General features: G+C 55.1%; 1 protein-coding gene across 12 annotated transcripts in view; it reads left to right on the top strand.

Annotated features, from left to right (window-relative positions):
* TNS1 (tensin 1) overlaps positions 1-22,666 on the top strand; it is a 127,413-nt gene that overhangs the window by 21,690 nt on the left and 83,057 nt on the right. For 9 of the 12 annotated variants that reach the window (XM_015563612.1, XM_015563611.1, XM_015563609.1 and 6 more), the window contains exons 2-6: positions 661-702; positions 11,596-11,637; positions 12,435-12,485; positions 18,701-18,750; positions 20,773-20,953. In XM_015563612.1, the coding sequence (XP_015419098.1) occupies positions 20,786-20,953 (168 nt within the window). In that variant the 5' untranslated portion in view covers positions 661-702; positions 11,596-11,637; positions 12,435-12,485; positions 18,701-18,750; positions 20,773-20,785. Of the gene's footprint in view, positions 1-660; positions 703-804; positions 822-11,595; positions 11,638-12,434; positions 12,486-13,719; positions 13,862-17,391; positions 17,558-18,700; positions 18,751-20,772; positions 20,954-22,666 lie in introns of those variants that run through there. The other 3 variants (XM_015563613.1, XM_015563608.1, XM_015563610.1) reach the window with 3 other exon arrangements.

The raw sequence follows: 22,666 nt of genomic DNA, 5'->3' as shown, positions 1-22,666 counted from the left end.
CAGGTCATCAGAGAGAAAGATGAGGATGATGATAAAATAATAGCTCACCCATAGAGGGTGCTTTCAGCTCTCCAGACCTCTGTGTTTATTAGTGACGGGTGGCTTTCTCTGGGAGAGCTGGCAGGGGCCTCTCACCCACCTGTTTCCCACGTGCTTTGGGAAGCTGCCAGCTGCCTGCACTCTGACCTACGGGTGAGACACCTTGGCATTGGGGAGAACGAACAGGCAGCTCTTCCTTTTCTAGAGACCTTAAATACGTTTTACAAAAATTCCAAACACACCTTACCATATTGCAGAAAATTGAAGAACAAAGACAATAAACCTTTATTTTTCTTACCATTTAATCCCGTTATGAAAATTCTGGTGCATGGACCTTCAGTCTTTCAGTGTCTGCATATTTCTACAGAATTTAAAAATAGCGATGTGCATTTCATTTTTGCCTTTCGTAGCCCCCCTCCCCACTAGCGGTGTTGCCTAAGTATTTTTCCATGTTGCCACATAATCTTCCAATGAACTCTCAGGCTGCAAAGTGTCCATGTGTGTGAGTTGAGGGAAGGGGTGTCTCGCATGGAGGTGGCGGCTGTGGAATGATCTCAGGAGGCCCTGGTTTTCTGTAGGAATGAAAGATGCTAACCTTGCCTTTCTCTGTTCCTCCCACAGGTGGCTGCCCCCTGCATTCCTCCATCCAACCATGAATTGGTGGTGAGTGACAGTCCGTTCTCTACTCTGCCAGCCCCTCCTCCCCTCTGTCCTCTGCTCCCAGCTGCAGCTTACTTCAGATCCAAGCATGCTGGCAGCCCCCAAGGGTGCCGGGTAATTGGGTAAGGGAAAGGAGGGGGCCTTGTTCCGAGAGGCTGAAGCTGGACTGGGAGGAAATGAGTCATGAGGTCCCTTCTGATGGGATGCAGGGCCTCCTATTTCAATCTGGAGACTAAAGTCCTTGGAAAAAACCATAAAAGGACATCTTGCCTGTCTGTAGGCCTGGCCAGGTGCCTGTTGTCCTGGAGCTTACAGAACTAGGGGATGGCATCTCCTCCCACCCACTTGGTCCTGGGTCAGGTACCCTTCAGCTGGAGGCAGGGGGATGGACGGCATGACCCACAGAATTCATCTGCCTGGGCAGCTGCTCTCATTCAGGTGGCCTCTTCCACCTCCATGCTGTTTGCTAATTCTGCTTTTCTGCTCTTGGGTGTCCTCCACTCCTCCCTCCCTTCCCCAGTGGGACTTCAGAAAAGCATGGACAGGACATGGCTCCTGTGAGTTGTGTACTGATCCCAGCTGGGCTGATTGGAAATGTTGGGAGCTTTTCCCTCCTGCCCTCTCACTGCCTTCTTACCCTTCAGAGGCCCCTCCTGCACCTCACCCACTGCTGGAGGTGGGCAGGGCCTGGAGGCTGGAGGAGAGGACGCTGCAGGCCTGCAGGTGTGTGCATGTGTGTGTGCGTGCGCGTGCGTGCACGCACACGTATGTGTGCAGAGGAGAGTCATGGAGGGTCCCTATGGTCACAATTTGACCCACTGGTGCAGAGGGGCAAGTGACGACACGGATGTGGGTGGGACCTGGGGGAGGGACAAGGGTGTCATGGGGTCTGGCAGTTACAGGTGTCTGCACACCTGTGCAGTGACCTGCCTGCCTGGATACTGGAACCTCAGCCAGGCCACCTGGTCTTCTGCCAGGTGGCAATGGTCCTGTCCCGCCCTCTTTCTGGACTTCAGTTTCCCTTTCCGTCACAGAGATGGCTGAACTAGATGCTCAAGAGGCCTTCTCAGTGCTGATTAAGTATTCCCTCCATTCAGGGTTGTTAATGGAATGAATTAAAGTATGTGAAAGTGCTGGTGGCTCATAGACCCCTCTTGGGCCCAGCACAGCGCCACCGCTCTCTGCACATGGGCTCAGGCCTTGCCAAGTGTGTCCCTTCTTTGCAGCGGCCCCTCCTCCCTTCTGGGCCTCAGCTCTGCCCAGCTGTGCTGCTCCAGATGTGGAGCCCAACTGTGCGGGGCCCAGTTGAAGGTCATCTGACAACAGCAGCGGGTGTAGGTGGGGAATGAGCTGGGTGCTGCAGGGATGAGGCCAGAGTGTAGGCCTGGTTTGGAGCTGCCAGTAAGAAATCTCTCTGGGATTTCAGAGAGACACTGTGGAGGGCGGGCAGGAGGGGTGAGGTGGGGTGAGCAGACCTCTCATCATTCCAACCCAACTGCCACTCTGCCCCTGAGAACAGAATGTCCTTGGCTGGTCTAGGACGGCTCGGGGGTCTGGGGTTTAGGGCTCTCCAGGCAGAAGCCAGATGCCTGGCCACCAGGAGTGAGCTTTGTTTATGTGAGGAAGGGTCAGGGGTTGGGACAAGAGGGAATGGTTGGCATTCCAGCTGGAGAGGTTGTGGTTAGCACCAGGAGGAGGGAGGACAGGGAATCTTCTCATCTCTGTGATGCGCCCCACCTGTGCCCAGGCTCTGCCCTTCACGGAGGTTGGTCAGCCACCTGGTGGTGAAGTGGCTGTGACATCAGATTGTGCTTTCAGAGGTCCCCCCACCTGAGTCAGAACCGAACCCCAACAGTGGTCAAGAGCAGGAGAGTTCGACCACCTCCTGTGGATCCCAGTTCCCTGTGACCTTGGACACATTGCTTAACCTCTCTTGACCTTAGTTTGCCTGCTGCAGATTGGGAGTTGGAAATATTACTTACCTTGTAAGGTTAAGAGAAGAAAAGGAGCAATTAACCTGTTGAATCAGCATGTATTCAGGACCCTCCAATGGCTGCCCACTTTACTGGGAGCGAAAGTCCAAGGTTCTTCCTTGGGCTTGTACAGCCTCCAGGAGAGCTTCCTCTCTGACCTCATCTCCCCCTTGCTCACTCTGCTAGCCCTTCCTGCTGGTCTTTGAATAAACCAGTCAGGATGCTGCCTCAGGGCCTTTGCATTTGCTATTCCTTCTGCCTGGAATGCTCCCTCCTCCCCGCTGTACCCCTCACAGATACCTCAGGGCTCTTTCCTTCCCTCAAGTGTCAGCATTTTCCTTCCCCCAACAACCTTATCTCCCTTCCCTGCTTTCTTTGCCTCCCAGCATGCATTGCCATCTGATAAGCCCTGAGTCTTATTTGCTTGTCTTGTTTAAGAGGCTCCCCCTGCCCCCACCAGCATGTAAATTCCATGAGTAGGGATTTTTCTGTGCTGTGTTCAGTGCTGTAACCCTATGGTCTGGCACACAGTAGGTACTCAGTACGTGTTTTTTGAGTGACAGGGAGACAGGCGTTCAGTCGAATGCCTGGTAGATTAGGTGCTCAGTAAACAGGACTGCTGCTGGGTGGGAGGCCTGCCTCCAGCTGGAAGCTCAGTGCTGTCCCCAGGGAGTGAGAAAGTGGCCCAGGCGAAATGGGAGAAAGTTTGGCTCCCCCCAGAGAGCACTTAGCACCTGTTTCCTCACTGAGGGCGAGGCAAGTGCTCTGAGCCGGTTCAAAGAGGGAGGAAAGGGCGGGCTGTATTTTTCCTTCCTTTTCCATTCTCTGCCTGCCCTTCAGCCTCTGCAGGGCTGGACTCAGGCCTCCCTGCCCCCTCCCTCTTGCCTCACACCATGTGTCTGTCTGCCTGTCATATTTTCTCTATGTCCCCAGCTCACCCACTTTGCTTGAATCCTACCCCCCTGGGATCAGGACCATCATCCCTGGACATAGGATTTCAGCCCAGCCTCAGGGCCCCATGAGCCAAACACATTTTCCAGCCTGTGCCAGGCCAGCCAGGGCAAAGTGGCTTAATCTTCAACCAGTGTTTTCGTCTTACTCAACAGATGTTGCTAAGGCCTTTGGTAGAAGGGTCCTATGGTCACGTCCCTCCTGGGCTCCATGGGTGGGGGCAGGATGGAGAGGGAGAGCCCTTGTTTGCCGTGGACTCTCCTGATCCTTGGAAAGAGCTGAAGCAGCTTTTCTCAACTTCTGAAAAATAAGAGTCAAAAGGAATTTCCCGAGGATGATAGCCAAACGAGTGGCCACCAAAGTCGGCCAGATGCTGAGCTCTCTGCACATGCAGCCTGGCACCCGGGGGACCTGAACTGGGGGAGCTGGGCCAGCCCCACGGAGGGGGCTTGAGATGTCCTTGTGAATCGGAGCGTGGAGTGGGGGTGAGGGGTTGTGTGTCTGACGGGGGAGTGATCACTTATGTTAGTTTGAACTTCAGGCCCTAATGCATTTTATCTGAGGACACTGAGGGTCCTGGGGGGCCATTTTGGGAGATTCTTAAAAATGGAGCAAGGCCAGGAGAGATGAGTCTGAGAAAGCCTTCAAAGAAGAGAGCGATTCTGGGCATTGCCTTCCAAAGAGGATTTCCAGAGTGGTGAGGCGGGTGGACACCCCAGTTTGTGCAACAGCTTGAGTGGCTTAGTCTGGAGAGGGAAAATATGGGGGATGGGGGTGCAGAATGGGAGTAAGAACGTGCTGAAAGGGCAAATTTGCTTATTTTCTGTTGCTCTCCAAAGTGGAGCCTAGTAGGTAAGAGCTTCTATAGAGAGGAGGAGATTTGGGTTAAAGAAACAGCAAAGCTCTCTACCACCTACAATGACACAGCGGGGCCAATCACAGGAGTCGCTGTCACTGGGACACATGCTCACTGACCCCTATTAGGGGTAAGGCAGCTGCTGATGGGACGTTGTCTTCCTGGGGAGTCTTGGGTGGACATCCTCAGGGCCCACTGAGGTCCTGCCCTCAGGTTGGGCTGTGAAGGGACATGGTCCCTGGAGGTCAAGGCATCCATGAATGTGCTGACCACCTGCCCTAGGCCCCCCACTGGGAGAGGCCCCAGTCCGATGAAGCATCCTGCCCTTGGGGGACCATGCTTAAGGGGAAAGAGAGAGAGAACTAAATTATGGAAACAATTAGTGCTCGGCTGGGGGGTTCTGACCAAAGAGGTAGCCTTTGGGGTCCAGGGTAGGAAGCGATCCGTTTGTGCTGCAGTGGCTGAGGAAGTCCTATTGAGTCCAATTTAAGATTTCAGCAATGGAAGAGAGGAGAGAAGAAGGAGAGAGGGCTTTTCACAAGGTGGCAGAGCTGAAGTAGAGAAGGGGCAGGGCCTTGGTACAAACTACCAAGACTGATGGGGCCCAGGGCAAATCCAGTGTCCTTGCTGGGGAGACGAGAGGGCCAGGCTATGTTGCCTTACCTTGGTGGCTCTGGCTGGGGTGCTGGCGGGAACAGCCTGAGTGGGAACAAGCATGGCATTCATGGTGAGCAGAGAGGAGGTGTGAGCGGATAGAGAGGAGAGAGGGGAAGGCAGTGGAATCCACCCAAGGAGGAAGGGGCCGCATAAGGGAGGAGTTCAGGAGTCATATTGGGGAACTTGAACTTGATGAGCTAAGCACTAAGAGCCATTATGGGTCCTTGAGTGGGGAAATGACCCTAAGCAGGGTTTGAGAGCTGGGAGTCAGCTGCCAGCTGCGGGGTGTGGCCTGGTGGCGGTGAGGGGGCTGCCAGGAGGAGGGCTGGGGGCACCAGATGAGGCTGGTACAGGTGCTCAGCGTGGGCCAAGGAGACCAGAGGGGCCTGGAGGAAGGGCCTACGGAAGCACAGACTCCTAGCTCCCTGGCTGACAGGTAGAACAGCATCCAGTGGGGAGGCTGGCAGGAGGAGGCGAGAAATATTCCAGTCCAGCGAGCATGTGTGAGCGGGTGGGATGGGAGTGCCCACAGTTGCCCAGCCTCAGCTGGGAGCTGGGTGCTGGTCCCTCCCGGTGAGTTGAGAAGGGCCTGAGGACAGGAGTGGGCTTGCCCAGGCCCCTCCCCGGGAGGTGTAGGAAACTCAGGCATCACGTTTCATTGATCACAACCAGCCTGTTCTTTTCCCTGGTGGCCCTGGCCTGCCTGGGAGAGGATGTGGCCCCTGGAGCAACTTCACCCACTTAGGGGACCCCGGTGGCTGGCCTCCCTCCTGCCCTAGCGGGGTCCAACCCTGCCTCTCTGTGCCCTCCCTCCAGCCCCTCACCCTCCTGCCCCCATCAGCTCCCCCTCCTGGGATGGTAGGAAGTAACATTCCCTGAGGGGTGAATACAGGCTTTGAGGGGCAGACCTGAGCTCCTATGGAGCTGGCCAATCTCCCTGGGGACTCAGTTTCCTCATTTGCCAAAAGGGGTTCAAAGTGCTCCATCCGTCCGTCCGCTGCTGTAGCCACCGCTGTAGTTGTTTTTGTTATTATCTGTTAATGCCCCCCACCCCCACCCCCCCCAGACAGGCTGTGGGGTGTATAATGTGCCATCCTTGCCATGCCACGCCCCCTCTAAGTGCCCAGTAAGTGGTGCTGCCCTGCCCTTCTCTCTTGCTTTCAGCCCCCTCCCTTCATCTGCTTAGGGTTCTATTTTTAGGACAAGTGAGCCTGGAATAACCTCCTCTGGGTCCTGGGGCTGAGGACATTCCAGCCCCCATGGCCCAACCCGCCAGCTCCCTTTCCCTCCTAAATGGTTGTGCTGCCGTGACCTCACAGTTCGTCGCCATGGCAGAAGATGTGATGTCACAAGGTCTTTTGACCTGAAAAATTGTCCAGATTCCACGCCTCCCAGGGGGCAAGTGTAGAAAGAGCTGGAGGGGGGAAGGGGAGAGGGTGTGAGGAATTTCTGGACGGAATGTTCCTCTGGAGGCTGAGTCCGCATTCTGCGCCAGCCCCCTCCCCCCAGCTCCAGGCTTGGGCACCTCCCCCACCCGCTATGGCCCTCTGTCTTTTCCTTCCTCCAAAACAGCAGCCCACAGATACATTTTTCCCAGCCCACCCTCCCTGCAGGCCGTCAGCATGTCCTACTGCATGAACCTCCATGCTCTCATCTCAGCTACCCCAGCCTCTGCAGAATGGCCCTTCCTGGGGCCCTTACAGTTGGCAGTGGGTAAATGCAGGCATGGAGAGGGCATGCATGTCTTTTTTTATTTTTGGCTTTTTTTTCTTTATTGATTAAAGTATTACATATGTGTCCTTTCCTCCCCATTGTTCTCCCCCCACCCCCACCCCATGGCATGCATGTTTTTTTGGGGGAAAAACTTGAGGAAAGGATGTGCAGCTTCCTTTATCCACCCTGTGGTTCTCAGCCCCTCACATTCAGGAAGTTCTCTCTGTTGTCTGACCTCAGTCTCTACTGCTGCAGCCCATTTTCTCCTCTTCCTATGGAAGTGTATTGCAGACGTCTTCCTCTGGAGGACCGGAGACAATTAGTCTTTAAGTCGCAGAAAGCTTGTTCCCAGCAGGAGGGCAGTTGATTTAAGGGTAAGAGGAACTGAATAGAGATCATTTCCAGGAGAGACAGAGCGGAAAGGATGGGTGTAAGGAGCAGGGTTCCACTTAGCTACCTATTAGCTGACCTTGGGGAATTTATTTAATATGGCGGACTCTCAGTCTCTTCAACTGTAAAATGGGTTAATGCTTATCTTGTGCACATTGGTTATGCAGATGGCTATGGGGATTGATGTCCATGGAAGCCAAGAATCTAATACTATGTATGCCCAAGGCTGCATTAACTCGTAATGAGTCATTGTTGTTATTGTGTTAACATTATGAAAGGCATCTCCAGCCCAGGGCCAGGCTGAGGTAGGCCAGTGAGGCCCCCGGGGTGCAAAATTCAAGGAGGCCTTACTCTCAGGGCTGTGCAGGTGCGCTTGGAGCAGCTGGAGAATGGGTGCCTCCTTAAACATTCTGCTCGTAGCCTCCCCCAAGTCCCTGCCTTGCTCCAGACTCCTGGGTTTGGCATCCTAGAGTAGAGTGGTCCTCCAAGAGCAAGACTTGGTCATCAAGTGGCACCAGGTCCATACCCTGCCACCTGCTCCTGAGCTGAGCTCAAGTTGTCCAGCCTGGAGGCCAGGGGCATTCTGAAGACCCCTGGTGGGGCTGTGGTCAGCTGCCCAGAAAGTCTGGGTCCTTGAGATCTAGGTATTTTTTCTGGGACTGGGCAGTGGGTAGGGACAGATGGGGACAGCCCCGATCTGGGCTCCATCTGCTCGGTCCTTCTGCAGCTGAACCTCAGGAGGAAGGAAGAGAAGAGCCCACAGGGAGGCGGGGGAAAGGGTGGAGGGGCTGCGAGGTGAGCTCAGCAGTGGGCTCTACAAAACTCATGCCAACTCTGATCCTGCCATTAACATTACCCTGAGAAGCTGGGCCAGTCAGACCTCTCTGCACCTCAGGAGGGAGGAGACGGGGTCTGAAGTCCCTCTCAGAGCTGTTCTGAGGAGTGGTGTAGGAGGATGGAGGTGTGGGTGTACACGTGTGTGTACACGTGTGGGAGTGGGTGGGGTGTCTGTGTTGCTGAAGGGACTCTGCCAGCCATTGGAACTCTGGGGCAGCCACTTCAGGAGCCCACAGCTGGGGTGGTCTGGGAGCTCCCCTATAGCACGCCCAGGGCCTGGGGCAGGCTTGGCTTCAGGGGAGGCCACCCTCATGTTTCCAGTCCCTTGCCTTTTTCATTCCCAGTCGGCCCAGAACTGGCAGTTCCTGGGAAACAGAAGCAGGACTTCAGTCCCGGAGGACTGGGAAGGGGAGGGTGGGAGCACGGCATGCATGCTGGGCCGTGTTTGCAAACACTGCAGGAAAACGCTGGGTGTTCAGGTCAGGAGGGGTTTTTGGAAATTTTTAGCTCTTCAGAAAGCATCTCAACCAGTAAGTTGAAGGCATTTGATGGCTGGCAAGTGTCTTTCTGTGGCCGGCTTCCAGCTGGCCCGGGGAAAGGGGTGGGGGCCAAGGTTACGGTGCTCAGATGATTGTTGGCAGGGAGAGAAGTTTCTCTTGCACTGCTGAGGCCTGTGGTTTCTAATATTGACTCCGACTCCTGGTCTGCTTTGTGCCAGACCTGGGAGGGGTTGGGCAGGAGGGTCAAGGTGGGGCAGGGTGGGCCACAGGAGGAGGGCCTGGGGTGTGTGGGGTGGAGAGGATAAATAACTGCTAGCATTTACTGAGCGCGTTCTAAGTGCCAGGCCCTGTTCTAAGTGCTGTATGTGCTTCCTCTCATTTGATTCTTTCAACATAGAGCCAGTCTGTCCCATTGAGGAGCAGCACGGATGAAGCGACCCACTTGAGGTCACACAGTTAGCAGTAGAGACAGTCTGTTTAGACCAGCGCTTCTCAAAGGGCCATCCCCAGACCTGGGAACCTGTTAGAAATGCACATCCTCGGGCCCCACTGAGTTCTGCTGGATCAACCCTCTGGGGAGGGCCCAGCCCCTGTGTGTCCACAGCCCTCCAGGTGTTTCTGAGTCACACTCAAGTTCCAGGCGCCCTGGTTCACACTCTGCTCTTCAGGAGAGTCGTGGCCTCCGGGAGGTTTCCCCCAACGCTGGATGAGGGCTCTCGAGGGCCTGCAGTATCCTGGGGCAGGCCCTTCCTCTGCAGCTTCTCCATCTCACCCCATTGCTGTCCTTTCTGAACAGTCTGTCTGGAGAGGCTGGCTCAGCAGAGTGAAGGGTGAGGGCTTTGGAGTGGGGAGAGCTGGGTTCAGATCTCTGCTCTGCAGACTCTGCATATAGAAGGTCTCTGTGATCTGCCCTCCAGGTGTGTTCCTCCTCCCCGCAGGGGGCCAGAGAGGAGGTGCTCCCGCCCAGCCCACGGTCTCCACGGGAGCATCACAGAGCCCTGGATCAAAGGGACAAGTGGGGGTCAGAGGGCCAGGATTTCCCAGTGGGCTCATTTGCCCCCGGCCCAGTGGCCTGTGGCTCAGCAGCGGGGGCTCTGGGAGGTGGCTGGGCGAGGATTAGGCTGGGCTGGGACGGGATGGGACGTGTCATCTTTACTCCTCCAGAGAGCCATCCTCAAACTCCAGGTGGGTCGACCTGAGGGCTAGAGGGGCTTCCTGATGTGCCTCCCCACCTCCTATTCCATTCCTGCACCCTGTCCTCTCTCATCCATCCTAAGCTGCCTTGGCCCTGAAGTACGCTCAGGAGGTTTCATCCCCTGGAAGGAAGTTTTGGCCTCAGCCACCCGTCTTCTTTCCAGGCAGGAGGGGTAAAATCTGGGCCATTTCCAGAAAGAGCACGGCTGCCTTCAGCTTAGCCGGCCTTCTTCCTCCATGTCCGCCTCGGCCAGTTCTCCCTGGCGCCAGACCCTCTCAGTGGTCATTCTGTCCATTCCTCTGTCTTCAGACACAGACAGCTTGCCCCTCAGGTCCCGGGCTGAGACAGTCTGTCCTAACTGGGCCCACACTCATCGCGGCAGAGGCCTGCTTCATGACCTTGGCAGTCATGCTCACGTCCATCTGCATGGTTCAGGGGCCCCCGAACCACTTTGTTGAGTTGGAAATGGAGCCCTAGAAACTGGTCAGGAGGAGGCCTTGGAATGGGAAGTTTCTCTCCTGTTTTGGGGGAGTCCTAGGAACCTGTTTTTCAGGTTGCCTTTAACAGGAAGCACTTCTATTGGTCTGGGCAGGGGAAGGGTGACACTGGGGCGAGCAGCAGGACCAGTCCACAGGTATTTATTGATGGCCTGCTATCCATAACCACAGGCCCTGGCATGAGGGATATGGCAAATGAGTTGGTAAAAATGCTGCTTTGAATACGTTTTGGAGGTAGGTGGGATAGTATCACAAAAAAAACAAAACATATCCCCATGATATGATTATTCATGTGTCAATGACCAGATGAATGGCACTGACAGAGAGACGTACTGGAGTTGAGAGGTGGGAGAGAGAGTTCTCCTTGCTGAGGTGTTCAGGGAGGGCTTCATGGAGGAGGAGAGGTTTTAGGAAAAGAGGGGAAGCAGTTCCACCAGGAAAGGCCTGGATGTGAGAACAAGTAAAGGGATGTAGGGGGCAGGTCTGGGTGGAGCAGAGCTTTTGGGCATGGAAACTGAGGTCTGTGAAGGGGCAGGGCCAATGCAGGAGGGAGGCCTTGAAGAGTTAGGACCCACAGGCCTCTCATCCCAGGCTGCTGCCATTTCACACAAAGAGCAGGAAGCGCAGAGCTCAAGGTGGGATTCAAATCCTGTTATCCCCATTAGTAGTGGATGACTTGGGCCACTCATTTAACTTCTGCATATCTGTAAAGTGGGCCTCAAAAGTAATAATGGGCCCTGGCTGGTGTGCTCAGTGGTTGGAGTGTTGGCCTGCACACTGAAGGGTCTCAGGCTTGATTCTGGGTCAAGGGCACATATTTGGGTTGCAGGTTTACTCCCCATTCCCGGTTAGGCTGTGTGCAGGAGGTAACCAGTCAATGTGTCTCTCTCACATGATGTTTCTCTCTCTCTTTCTCTGAGAAGCAATGGAAAAAATATCCTCAGGTGAGGATTTTTTTTTTAAAAAGGTAGTAATGGTGCCTACATCACAGGGTGCTTGTGGTGGAGGAGACGGTATTGATGAAAACGCCTGGCGTGTTGGCACAGTGATAGTTACTCTATCCTTGTTCCTTTTTGAACCGTCAGCGGCTGCCCGAGCTAGAGGCCTGGCTGATGTGTGTCCAGGTGGATGTTTGCAGTGCCAATAGGAAGTTTTTTATTTTCCAAACTGTGCCTCCCAACGTGGGGACAGCCAGGTTCCATCTTGGGTTGGAGTCATGTCCTGCCTCTGGAGGCATTCTGTCCCCATGGCCATCGGCCTTGGAGAGAGAGCCAATCTGGGGGTGTTTGTCCTGAGGACTCACGCTGCCTCTCCCCTTTGTCCACAGCCTGTCAACACGGAGAGTGCACCAAAGAATGTAGTGGACACGGTGAGTGACAGCAGGCCCCGGGGTGGGGTGGCGGGGAGCCGCCTGGGAGAAAGGAAAGCGGAAGATGGATTTGGGGAAAGTGAACAGATGTGTTTGGGGATATCCTTCTGGAGTAGATATGGGGAAGTTGGGGGAAGTGGTGGGGCCATGGGTGACGTTGGGGGCTGGTGCATTTGGAAATGGATTCTTGGGGAACTAGGCAGGCCGAGCAGGAGAGGCAGGGGTGGGAGCGGAGAGAGAGAGGCCAGTGGTTAAATGTGGGTTTCTTTATTAAATATGTAGGAATTGAGAAAGCCAGGCAGATCTTTCCGAATAGATCTTTCTGACTTAGCAGAGAGACAGACAATCTCAAGGCTGCAAGGAGGAGGAAGAGGAAAAAGTCAGTGGGCCCTGAGGTGGGAACTGAGGTTAGCAGCTGTGAGGTGTCTCCAGCAATGGCTGGTGTTGAATGGCTTGGAGCGGGAGACTCCTCCGAGCTCCTAATTGTGTGACTATAGGCAAGTCATGAGCCTGTCTGCGCCTTAGTTTCCTTATCTGCAAAATGAGAATAATAATATTTCCCAGGGTTGTTGTGAGACACAGAGAAGAGGGTTTGATTAGCTCTGAGAGGCCTTCAGTGGACAAAGAAATGTTAGACAGCCAAGTCTCCCCAACCCTACCCCACCCCACCACACCCCGGGCCCTTCTGCAAATTCTCTGACCCCCCGACCCCTGCCAAACCCAGCAGGTAAAAGACCTAGTGCCTTTTGATTACTTTCTTTGACTCCCCTTTCTTACTGTCTTGTCCCTCTGTCCAGGGAGAAGGAACCTTCCGGGGTGGGAACACTCGGAAAAGCCTTGAGGAAGACGTAAGTATGGGGCGGACGGGTAGAGAAGGATGTGGCTGGGTTCCTGGTGCTCAGAGGGGCTGGGGATGGGTGTGTGATATCTCACACCTCTCTTATTTGGTGGGGCATCCCTTCCTCCTCTCCAGAGGGCAGGCAGGGTTGCCCAGCTTGGTTGCTGAGCAAGGGAGGAGGGGCTGGGTGAGCAGACCCCATCTATTTATACACTGGGCCTCAGTCTTGGTCTTGGCCTCCAGCTCAGCTGGGTCCAGAGCACTTTTGCCCATCACTTTGCCAGGGTGGGAGTGGGGAGGAGGGTGGGCTTTGTGAGGCCTGGTTGGGTGGTGGGTGAGTAGTCACCAAGGTGAGGGCAAGGAGAATGGTCAACACTGTAGGGACCAAGGGCAGAGATGAAGAGGGACTCTTGAGCCCTTAGAGCAGTGGTTCTCAACCTTCCTAATGCCGTGACCCTTTAATACAGTTCCTCATGTTGTGATGACCCCCAACCATAAAATTGTTTTCATTGCTACTTCATAACTGTAATTTTGCTACTGTTATGAATCGTAATGTAAATATCTGATATGCAGGATGTATTTTCATTGTTACAAATTGAACATAATTAAAGCATAGTGATTAATCACAAAAAAATATGTAATTATATATGTGTTTTCCTATGGTCTTAGGCGACCCCTGTGAAAGGGTTGTTCGACCCCCAAGAGGGTCGCGACCCACAGGTTTGAGAACTGCTGCCTTAGAGGGTCATCAGATCTTTGGGAATTGCATGCTCTGCTTCTTTGGAGAGAGAAAAAAGTGCAGAATCCTTTGTGTGGCTCAAATGTCATTGATTCAGGAAGAATCTAGAAGGTGGGCCGACTGACTGGTCCACCATGCTCCTACTGCCATGCATTTTTGCTGGAAGTCAGTGAGCACATTTCTTAAGTGGAAGGACCCAGAGGAGGGTAGCGGGGGCTCTCCCACCGCCCTGCTTTGGTCAATACTTGTGGCGGGACTTGTCCTCACACCCCAGGAGCCGACGCCCGACCGAGTTGGACCTTTTTCTTCCTTCCCTTCTCTGACAATTTGCCCCTGTGCTGGCCTCTCCATCCTTGCCCGCCTTGATCTGCAGAGGAACAGGGAGTGGTTTTGGCGGTTGGCACAGGGGGAGCTGTTGATGGCATGAGGCCCTATCATCTGACAGCTGCCTGACCCATGGTGGGGAGGGCCCAGAGGGAGGTGCTGGGGCAGCAGGAGGCAGCTTCTGCAGGCGGCAGCACTTCTGCGGTGAGCCCACCGCCACTGCCTCATTGCCAGGGGCAGCCTGCACAGCGAGGGGAGGCGTCCTCGTCCTCCAGAAGAGCGGGAGCATGCCTCTCAAACTAGTGGGGAAGGCTCTGCTCAAGGTAGGAGGGGTCCTGTGAGCACAGGTACACGTGCTGGAGAGGGGCCCTTGTCCGAGTTTGTGATGTTTCTGGGGCTGGAGTGCAGGGGAGAAATTCTTTTTTGTGTACCTGCTATTGAGGATTAACTAGCTTAATGCACGCAAAGCACATGATATGTGCTCAATACATGGTAGCTGTCTTATGACTGCTATTTTGACTGAGGGCCAGGAGCTGGGCTGGGTATTTTTTGATCCCCATGACAGCCCCTGTGGCAGATGCTGTGACCCCATTTTGTAGATAAGCAAACAGAGGCTTGGAGGGGCTCGATGCCTCAATGTCTTCTCCATTTCTTCCCGGGACCATTGCTTGGATCTGGTGTTGCCAGGATTCCCTACCTTGGTCGGGGGAGGGACAGGGTGATGGTGTGTGAACCAAGACTAAAATTTACCAATGGTCTACAAACTCTTGTAAGTCAAGTCCTAGAGCTGCTGCTCCCACACCCCAGCCTGGGTCTGACAGACCCTGGAGGGTAAGGCTGCAGTAGGAGAGAGTGAAGTTAGACATCAGGAAGAACTTTTTGACACGTGGGTGTGTATGACTTTAGTCCTGGGGAAGAAAGAGGTGGCTATTTCATTGGGACTGGAGGTTTTATTTAGGAGAAAGTTGTGTTGATCTGGGATGAATGTGTGTGTCAGGGGTGGGTAAGGGTGGTGTCCTGTCTGGATGTGGGAGGAGAGACCAGCGGTGTTTTGGTTGTTAGTCTAGTTTAAGGAGTGCCTGAAAGGCAAAGCAGGCTCCAGAATGGCCTGCGTACTGCAAGGAAGGAGAGGAAACCCAAGTTTAAGGTCCCAGACATCTGTTGTGGGTTGGATGACCTCAGGGTGATTGAGTCAGTCCCCTGCCCAGCGGTGGGCTCCCTGCAGCCTGCCGCAGGTGAAGGGACCCGCTTCCAAGGTGACATGGCTGAAGTCCTGGGCCTGCCGCTGGGACAATACGCCTGTTTTTTTGAGCTGTTTTCCTGTCTCTGGCCCGTGGCCCAGGGTTCAGGGCAGGAATGGCTGTTTTCCTCTGACGGCTGGTGTGCAGTGGAGTTCGTGGATGGTGTGCTGTGTCGCACTTTGTTTTGGAAAAATCCAGGCTGGTGGGCAGGAAGGAGAGAGGAAGGGGTGTGGCTGGAGGGGCTGGTGTCGGGGGCGGGGCGGCCACAGCTCTCAGAGGAGACCTAGGAATGGGGATGGGCTCCTGATGTAGGTTGGTCACCAATTTCTGGCTGCCTGACATGGCCCCTGATATTGCTTACACACCCTCCTCCCAACTGTGCCCCCTGGGGACTGGGGCTCAGGAAACAGCTTTTCTTTTGGTCTAGGGCTGTTGTGTTTGGTCTATGGACCTCAAAGGAAGGCAGGACTCTTCCCACACAGTGGCTTCTCTAACCAACCCCACCCAGGTCCCAGGGTTCCTGCTCCTTGCTGAATGGCGGGGAGAAGGTTGATAACAGAGCATAGGGTCATAGTCTTTGAGCGCTCGGGAACGGCTGAGCGGTGATCAGCAGCGAGGACCAAAGCAAAAAGAGTTGGCTGGACCTGTGGTAGGAAGGGTGAGGGTTAGACATCAGGAAGAACTTACCGGTAGTAAGAGAAGTAGAACCCTGTTTTGGTGACGCTGTGGAATTTCCGTTAGTGGTGTCCTTTCAACAAAGGACGGACTATTTTGGTGACAACAATAGGGGAGAGTTCTGCTTGGTGCACAGGGAATTGGATCAAAAGTCCTATTATTGATCTATGTCCTGGTAGGGGCCGGGAGGAAGTTCGAAGCCCTGTGGAGAGAGAGAGCTTTGAGAGCCTCAGTGAGGAAAAGAATGGGATGACAGGCTGAGAGCTTAATTTTCTTTTCAAAATAAAATCTTTGTAGTACTCTTTGTAGAGCCATCTGATAGTTGTCCCTAAGGGCTCTAAGTGGAACAGGTCAATGATGTAGAATCACATGAAACTGTGCTGGACCCATTTTACAGATGGCTCAGTGAGACCGAGGGGCTGCCGCCGCCAGGGCTCCGGTGATGAGTACATTTCTTCATAGAATAGAAGCTCTCTGAGGTCAGGGCTCCTCCTCCCCTGGGCTCCTGGTGCTTAGAACATTGCCAGGCACACAGCCTGCAGCACTCAGTGAAAGTTTACTGAAAAAGGGAGTGAGCACGGAGCTGGGTGGCAGAGATGACCACATCTCTCCCCCGTCCCCCAGCCCTCTTGAAAAGGGCCTGCATGCTGAGGCACGCTAGAGAACGCCCGTTTCCAGCCGTGTGTGTGTGAGGTCACCTGTGTTTTCTTGAGCGTTAGGTTGTGTTTGCTCACAGCCCGCCCCTGCTCCCCCACCCGCGCCCATTCGTGGTTCTCTGGTTCTCCCTGTGGCTCTGTGTCCACCGACACTCGGACGTGTCACCCGTGCACGTCTGCTTTCTGCCAGCAAGTGTCACATGCCCCCCAACTTTGCAGAAAACAGGAAGCCCCATCAGTCAGAGGGCAGCCCAGTGATTCATCAGCGGATGACAATCCAGCTGTTCGTCCCCATCCTCTGGTGGGGTCACTGTCCAGGGCAGCTTCGCCCCCGCCCCCCCCCCCCCCCGCCCTCCACACCATGCGCGCCTTTCCCATCCTCCCCGCCAGCCCCCAGAAAGGGCCTGGGGCCAGGCCCACAGTGCTTAGCGGCCCCTCAGCCATGGGATCCCCCCCCCCCCCCCCCCCCCCCTTCCCTGGCGGGCCTGCTGGAGAGAGCAGGCTTGGACTTTGCCTTATCACCTCTGGAAGCGGCATGGCCAGACTCGGTTGGGGCCAAGCTTTTATTTATCCTCCCTGGCTTTTTTTGGGGTGGGGAGGCTAAGGAATGTGGAGTGTTGTAACGTTGGGAAGGGGGGGTGTGGGAACAGGAGCCAGCTCTCCTGCCCTGCTCATCCTTCTCAGCCCTGTGCCGTGGAAGCGCCAGGCCCCCTCAGCCCCCCGGCCCCCCTGCCAGGCCCATCTCAGTATCCCCTTGTCTCCCTGTGCTCCCTGTGCCTGGACCTGTGGTCCTGGCCACACCTCAAGCCTTGGCTCCAGTTGTGGCTTCCAGTTGTTTGAAGCAGCTGTGGTGGCCTCCTCCAAACGTGGCTGTGGATCCATAACAGATGAAACCCGAGGGGCTATTTATAGCGGGGTGGCCCTGGGCCTGGAGCAGGGCCCACGCCTGGGGAGGCTCAGCGACTCCTCGTCAGGGCCCAGCGCGGTGGAGAGAGATGAAGTGTTGGGTTTCTGTGTTCCGCTGGGTGGGTAGTTTTGGAACAGCCTGGTTTGGGCCTTGAAAACCAAACACAACCCTCCTCACCCCCGCCTCACCCCAATGCCTGACTCATGCAAGCCCAAGTCCTCAGGGCCAGGAGAGCTGCGGAGACAGAAGCTTTCTGCCCTGACAGACAGCCCCACTTGGCGTTTCCTCCTGCTGCCCGCCGAGGCCGAGCTACTCCGGCTGGGTGGGAGCCCAGGCAGAGGGGACTCGGGGTGCAGCTTGCTCCCTGCCGATGGATGGGGAGTCCTCTTAGCGGGGCTGCCCTGATTTTGGGCTCAGCTGGGAGCTGGGCCTCCAGGCCCACCCCGTCCTGCCTCGGAGGCCCTGCGGGGCCTGGAGAGGGCTGAAGGGAGTCAAGCCTGAAGTTTGAGGGTGAATCCTGCCAGTCGCCAGGACTTGGGGGTAAGTCACTGTTGCCTCAGTTTCCCCACTCCTTGGCAGATTGCAGTCCTGTCTCCTCCAAGAAGTGGTTGCAACTTGGTGGTTGGGAAAGGCTGGTTCCTGGGAGGCCTGTGAATGCTTGGACAGTGCCAATACGCTCAGAGGGCTTGGCTGGGCCTGGGATTCTGGGTGCTGGGTATCTGATTCTGCATCGTGTGAGGTGGCTGAAAGGATGGGCGGCTGGTGGTAGAAGTGATCCAAGGGTTTGACTTGGAGGTGAAGGTTTGATTGTATCCCTAACTGCCCTTATAATTGTACTTGATGTAATAACAGTAATCACATATATGTCACTGTTATATGTGTAATTCCTTTTCATTTTCAAACAACCTATACTCCCACTGTACATGTGACATTCCAGAGGCTCAGAGCATTAAGTAGGAAGGCTGCCCAGCGGGGTGCTGAGGGACTCAGCCTGGGCTTCCTCACTGTGTCGTTGGTGCCCTGGCATGTTTTGGACACCAACTTGGGTCCCTTCGCCTGGTTTTGTATAAGTTGACAGCCCTGGAAATGGGAGGGGGAGAAGGGGTAGCATACGATGGGCGGTGGGTCCTCGGGGGCACGATTTGCTGCCTGAGCTGCTCTCCGTAGGTGCACGTTGTGCTGGCTGCTCTGTTTCTAAACCTCTGATTGAATGGCTCGTGTTTCTGCTTTAAAGAAGAGGAGTGTGGCATGGCAATGGTCGGAGGAGGAAGGTTTAGAGCCGGAGAGAGGGTGCCATCACCCACCTTTCCTTCTCTCGTGCTTGCAGTCTGTATCCTCCCCTCGGGGTTCCTATTACGATGGCCAGTGAATCGGGATGAGATGAGTTTCCAGTGTCAGTGACTGTTTTATTGAGTGTGTGCTCAGTACAGATGGCACCAGCCCAGGCGTGGCACGTTTCTCAACATTGGGATTCCTTCCTCGCCGGGGGCTCAGAGGCTCGCAAGCACACTCACGTGGAATTGGCATAGACTGCTCTTGGCTCTGTGGTGTTAGGGTGCCTGGGCTGGAATGTTGGCAGAGAAAGGAGAAGTGGATTTGCGTTTGCCCATGACCCTGACTGCGCCGGTGGACAGCTCTCAGCCTGCCTCCTCCACAATGCTGCTTCTCTTTTCTCTTTTCCAGGGCTCCATCAGAGTCACCCCGAGTGTCCAGCCCCCTCCCCAGCCCGTCAGGTATGCCTGGCCTGTGGGGGGCACAGGGTGGGGGTCCCGGCCATGAGGTCACTGTGGGAGTTCCTGGCAAGTCATGCCTTTGGGTCTCCGAGACCGAAGTCATAAAGCCAGTGGTAGGAAGCCCGGGCAGCCGTGGTACCGCCCCTGGAGGGTGTGGGTGGATGCCGCTGGGAAAGGGTCATGCTCTGGGTTCTAGCTGGAAGCCAGCCTTGAGCCGAATTCTTTACGTACCTGCATGATTCATCTAGTCCTTGCAACAGCCCTGCAAGGTAAGTGTTTTATTCCCATTTGGCAGATGAAGAAACAGTTTCAGAGGTGGCTTGTTAGAGGTCGCACAGGGGCCTTGGTGGCTTGCGGACACAGCCTTTTCCCTGCGCCCAGCTTCTCTGCTTCTCTCTGTCTCACCTTCACCCCTGAGGCTCCAGAGATGAGTGAGAATCTGGCCCCAGGAAGATGGGGTTCCAGGGAGAGGGGACCTGGAGTGTGGGTGAAACCCCCAGGAGGTTGTGGTCCAGCCACCCGCTACCTTCTGTCCTGATCTGCTCTTCAGAAGATCCCCTTCTCCCCCCACAGCTGAGAAGCACCTTGGGTGGGCGGGTGTGGAGTGTGGTGCTGAGGTGGTCAGGCGGTGGCGCTGTTTTGCCTGGCGCAGGCAGTGACCTGAGGTAGGAGCCCGCCTCAAAGAAGCTCATCTTGGGGATGAGGGATGGCCGGGGCTCAGAGCTCAAGTCACACTGGACCTTACTGCAGCCACTGGCCCTTCCACCACTTGGTCCCTGTCAATGCCACCATGGAGAAGCCTCACATCACCCCGGCTCCCCCATCTCCTGGGCTCAGAGTTAACCTGGTGGAGACCGGGATTCTGCCCTACTTCTTAGGGGTCCTCCCCAGTGCCGCCCCATCACTTTGAAATACCCTGGTGGTATTCCTCCTGCTGCCCTCCAGTCTCAACTTTACCCCGCTGTAGTGACAGGTTGTCAAAATGAAATGTGAGTGTTGTCCACCTCGGACAGAGAGGGGAAGCCAGACACTAGGAGACTGCTGATGGGTAAGAAGTTGTCGGGGTGGGGAGCGTGTGCAGTGCCTCCAGAAGCTACAGGGCTTCAGAAGGGAATTTCAGCATCTCAAGATCCATTCCCCCTTCCCATCAGCACCCCAGTGGGCCCTTGGACCCTCCCCCTGGAAGAGAAGCTGGGTGGAGGTGTCAAGATGTGAGCCTCTACCTCCCCTCATCCAGTGCCCAGTTCAGGTGGCTCTCTACTCTCCACGGAGCTCAGATGCTGCTGGGATGTCGGGGGCTCTGCACCCTCTGCTTCCTGGGCCCTTTGCAATCAGGGAGGCCACAGCCACACAGTGCTGGAGTGTGGGAGCTGCCAGAGGTGGGGATCGAGCCAGGGAACAAAGGGCAGGAGGTGGCCTGCCTCCGGGGAGGGCTGGAATGTGCGCTGTGGTCTGGCTCACCTGGAGCCCAGGTGAGCGTGTCACCTGAGCTGCCCCTTCCCCTGAGAGGCCTCCCGCCCACTCCACAATTCCGAAGCCAAGGAGGGCAACAGAAGACTCAGCCAGGGAGCTGGGGAGAACCACTCAGCCTCTCTTTCCCCTTCCACAGCTGTCCCAGGAGCCTTGGAGACACTCCGCCAGACCAGGCTGCAGTGTGTCAGGGGGCAGAGCTGTGCTCCTGGGGTCCTGGCCAGCTCTGGCCCTGGCTCTGACCGCTAGGATCTGGGTGAAGGCAGTGCTGAGAGAACTGCTGGGCACCTGGGATTGGTGTCATCACCATTTGGTTCTGACACAGCCTGAGATCCTTGCCGCCCCTGCCCAGCTCTTTCTCTCTGTCGCCTCAGACTAGCCTTGCTGGCTGCACTGGCCTTGCCAGGGGAAGCCTCTGACCTTGGCTCTGGGTCTGGGAGCAGCCAAACCCCCTGGGTTGGATGTGGGGGCCATGCACAGTGTGTAGGGGATGCAGACATCTGGTCTTTGCCCTGGGAACTAGATTCTGATCTACAACCCCCTCTCTGCTAGTCTTCCCAGAAACATGAGTGTGAGCCAGACCATGGAGGACAGTTGTGAGCTGGACCTGGTGTACGTCACAGAGAGGATCATCGCCGTCTCCTTCCCCAGCACAGCCAATGAGGAGAATTTCCGGAGCAACCTCCGTGAGGTGGCCCAGATGCTCAAGTCCAAACATGGAGGCAACTACCTGGTGAGGGTGGGCCTCTCGCCACTTTGCCAGCGCCCCTCTGCCCTTTCTGCCTGCCCCTCACTGCTGTGTGTGCATGCATATGTATGTGCAGAGTGCATGCATGTGCGTGCATGTGTGTGTGTTGACCAGGAGGAGAGTAATAATAAGAGCTCATGTTATGGAGCGTGTACTATAAGCCAGGCCTTGTTCCAACTGCTTTCCGCATATTTAACCTTCAGGGCAGCCTATAAAGCAGGTTTTGTTAGAGCTCAGAGAGATGGGGTATTTGTTTAAGTTCACAGTATCAGGAAGTGATGGAGCTGGCACCTTGCTGGCACCTCTGAGAAGTCTTAAGGCAGAGTTGTGGCAGAGGTCCTTGTGTTGCTGACATGGGGACTGTACCTGGCCCGGGCGAGTCACCTAACAAATGTAGGCCACTTTACTGGGAGGTACATGCGACTGGACCAATAGACCAGACTGTGCAACCTTCAGGGGCTGCCCTTGGCTGTGTGAGCAGAGGTGGCTGTAGGAGGCTGTATTAGGTCCCTGGTGCTGCTGTAACAAATTACCACAAACTCGGTGGCTTAAAACAACAGAATTTAACTTTTCACAGCTCTGGGGGCTACAAGTCCAAATTGAGGTATTGGCAGGGCCATGTTCCTCTGAATTGTGTATGCCTTGCCTCTTCCTGGTGCTGGTTGGTCCGGCATCCGTGGTGGTCCCCGGCTTGTAGCTTCATCACTTCGATCTCTGCCTCCGTCGTCACAGGACCTTCCTTCTTTCCTGTGACTCTGTGTGTCCTTTCCTCTTCTTATAAGGACACCAGCTATTGGATTAGGGTCCACCCTAAATTCGGGATGATCTCATCTCCAGATCCTTAACTACTTACATCAGCAAAGGCCCTATTTCCAAATAAGGTCACATTCTGAAGTTCAGGGGGATGTGAATTTTTGTGGGACACCATTAAACCCACTACAGACACCCATCCATCAGCTGTGTCAGACATTGTTAAGAGCTTGGTTTGAAACATCAGAAAGTCCTGGGTTCGAATGCAGGCTCTGCTCTTATTAAGTAGCTGATCTCGGCCACTTAGTCTCACTAAGCCTTAAGTTCCCCATCTATAAAGTGAGTCTAATAATACTACCCAAGTCTTATGGTGCTTGAAAGAATGAAGCAACTGGTAGATGTAAAATTCTTAGCATGGGTATGGCAGGCTGTGGAAACTCGAGTAGTAGCTGTTGTTCACATAATAAACGTGTTCCATTATGGGGCTCAAGAGTGGACTAGAAGCCATCTACGGTCCTTCCTGACTTTGGGAGTCCAGGATTTCATGGGACTCTGTGCTATGTCACCCTCCCTCCATCCTCCTATACCAGACCGTGGGGTCCTCTTTTCTCCCCAGGAGGCAACATAGTGGTCTTTGAGTTTCCTAGGCAGTGAGGTAGAGGTGGAGACAGGAATTCCAGAGATTGGGGGATTCTCATGGGCTGTGGTTAGGTGCCGGAGAACGTCTTCTGAGAGAGGATGTCAAGGGTCTGAGAGGGCTCACCCAGGACAGTTTGTATCCTCTGATGGGGGGTGTCTGACCGCAGAGCCATTGCATCTTCATGGGGTGAGTTTCTAAAGTCCACCTGTGGAATGGAAACTAGAGAAGGCCAATGCTGAACATGGGACCCGAGACCGGTTCCATCCCCTTCTCATCTTTAGTTCTGGATGTCCGCTCACAGAGGGGAG

The sequence above is a fragment of the Myotis davidii genome, unplaced genomic scaffold (genome assembly GCF_000327345.1).
Source record: "Myotis davidii unplaced genomic scaffold, ASM32734v1 scaffold575, whole genome shotgun sequence".
NCBI classification, from domain to species: domain Eukaryota; kingdom Metazoa; phylum Chordata; class Mammalia; order Chiroptera; family Vespertilionidae; genus Myotis; species Myotis davidii.
The sequence above is the reverse complement of the archived record's forward strand: the minus strand, read 5'-3'. Positions and strand labels throughout refer to the sequence as shown.